The sequence below is a fragment of the Leguminivora glycinivorella genome, chromosome 1 (genome assembly GCF_023078275.1).
Source record: "Leguminivora glycinivorella isolate SPB_JAAS2020 chromosome 1, LegGlyc_1.1, whole genome shotgun sequence".
Lineage (NCBI taxonomy): Eukaryota > Metazoa > Arthropoda > Insecta > Lepidoptera > Tortricidae > Leguminivora > Leguminivora glycinivorella.
In genome coordinates this window covers 4,392,670-4,394,663 of record NC_062971.1, presented here as the reverse complement: position 1 = coordinate 4,394,663, position 1,994 = coordinate 4,392,670, and the positions used below count along the sequence as shown (strand labels likewise).

Sequence of the window (1,994 nt, the reverse complement as noted above, 5' to 3'; positions counted from 1 at the left end):
CGCGTGACAACTATTTATTAAAAACAATCTTGTATTTTACGGTACCGATTCCAACTACCTGCGGTGTGAAACGACTGTGATTTCTCGTCCTGCTTACTCTGGTGCTTCGTGCCGTAAACAGAGATAACTATTGTACGAACTTTGTGTAGTAGTGAATTATCGGCGAGTAATAATACCTAATTAGACCAGCCGTTTGTGTACGTAATAGTGACCGTACGGACTTCGGTTAAAAATATATAGAAAAATGGGTAGTCCTGCAGGATCTCAGTCTGATCTTCGCGACGCCGTTCTGCAAGGTACGTCAGGTGTTACTCTCAGGAAACGAAAAACGCCAGAATCGCCAGTTAACGAAATCACTGAATTTCGTACAGAGTTTAACGACGGCTTGCGCTCTTATCGTCAGGATATGAAAAACATGCTGAAAGAATTTAAGCAAGAAATGACAGAATCATTCAAGAATATGTTGAAAGAACAAAGTACCGACTTTAGTAGCCTGCGCGAGGAGTTTAACGAGGTTAAAAAACAGTTATCTGGATTCGAAAAAACTACAAATAAGTATTCGCAAGAGTGCGCAAGCATAAAAAGTGACGTTACTAAGCTATTAAACCTTGATGTCGAAACAAAAACGAAGTTATCAACTCTAGAAAAGGACCTCTCAGATGCTAAGGTTAACATTAGCTCGTTAACAGACCAGCTGCGTACGAAAGAACAACAAGGTCGCTTAAATAACCTTGAGATTTCTGGCGTAACTTTCAATAAAGGTGAAAATCTGTACAACATACTGAATGCTATCGCGTCAAAAGTAAACTTTTCCCTGTCCCCGAACGATGTCGACTACATACATCGCGTCCGGCGGTACCCGCAGCAAAACCAAAATCCGGACAGCAACGATGCATCGAAACTATCCTCCGACACCCCAAATATCATTGTTAGGTTCACCCAACGAAAGCGCAAGAACGACCTTCTGGCGAGCGTGCGGGCCCGCCGCGGCCTCACCACCGCCGACCTGGGCCTGGACGGCCCCGCCCGGCCGGTGTTCGTCAACGACCACCTAGCACCTCAAAACAAAATATTATACAGCCAAGCTCGCAAGATGGGTCGTGAAATGGGTTACAAATATATTTGGCTTAACGATTGCAAAATATTTTTACGCAAAAATGATAACTCTAAGGTATTACACATATCCCGCGTAGACGACATATCAAAAATAAAATGACAATTTGAATTACGTTCTACAGTAAATAAGATTAATCATTTACGAAAGGTTGATGGTTATTTAATACTCTTATCGCGTTTTTTGTTGATGTACTTAATGTGTTACTCTCATAATTCTACTCCTACCTGTTTTCAAAATAATAACACTGTTGCCAACCGATTATATTATTATTGTGTAACTAAATTAATTTCTGAAAACGACTTAATTTGTAGATGTATTAAAATAATATACCGATTTTTTAGTTTAGAAAATTACTTAAAATACTCTACGATGCATGTCTGTATGAAGCTTAAACGTCTGTGTTTATTGAATTATAACAGGAAATACTTGTGTTTATATCTCTGTCATATTGTGCTTGTTTCGAGGGATGGCGGCATGAATACAATTACAATTATGAATGACTGTTATTTTAATTACAAACTCAATAATAGGTAACAATAACTTATCCATTTACTATCAAAACGCGAGGGGCTTGCGAACAAAATCCCACGATTTTTTATGTAACGTATTAAACAGTAATTACGACGTTATATGTATTACTGAGACCTGGCTAAACGAATGCTTTTTTGATTCGGAATACTTTGATGACCGCTTCGAGGTATATAGGTGTGATCGTGATCCGATTGCCAGCGAGCACTCGCGGGGCGGTGGAGTCCTGGTGGCGGTGCGGCGTGAGCTGTGCCCGGCCGCGCGGCCGGCCTGGTGCGCCCCGCCGCCGGCCGACGAGCTGTGGGTAAGTGTGCCGTTGCGCGGTCGAGACCCCAGCTCGCGCCCGCTG

The 1,994-nt window shown here is 42.0% G+C and overlaps 1 protein-coding gene across 1 annotated transcript; it reads left to right on the top strand.

The window, feature by feature from the left end:
• The first annotated feature begins 439 nt into the window (after positions 1-439).
• On the top strand, positions 440-1,216 carry LOC125233238. The gene has a single exon (XM_048139162.1). It carries the CDS (start codon positions 440-442, stop codon positions 1,214-1,216), a length of 777 nt encoding a protein of 258 aa, XP_047995119.1.
• Positions 1,217-1,994: the final 778 nt, after the last annotated feature.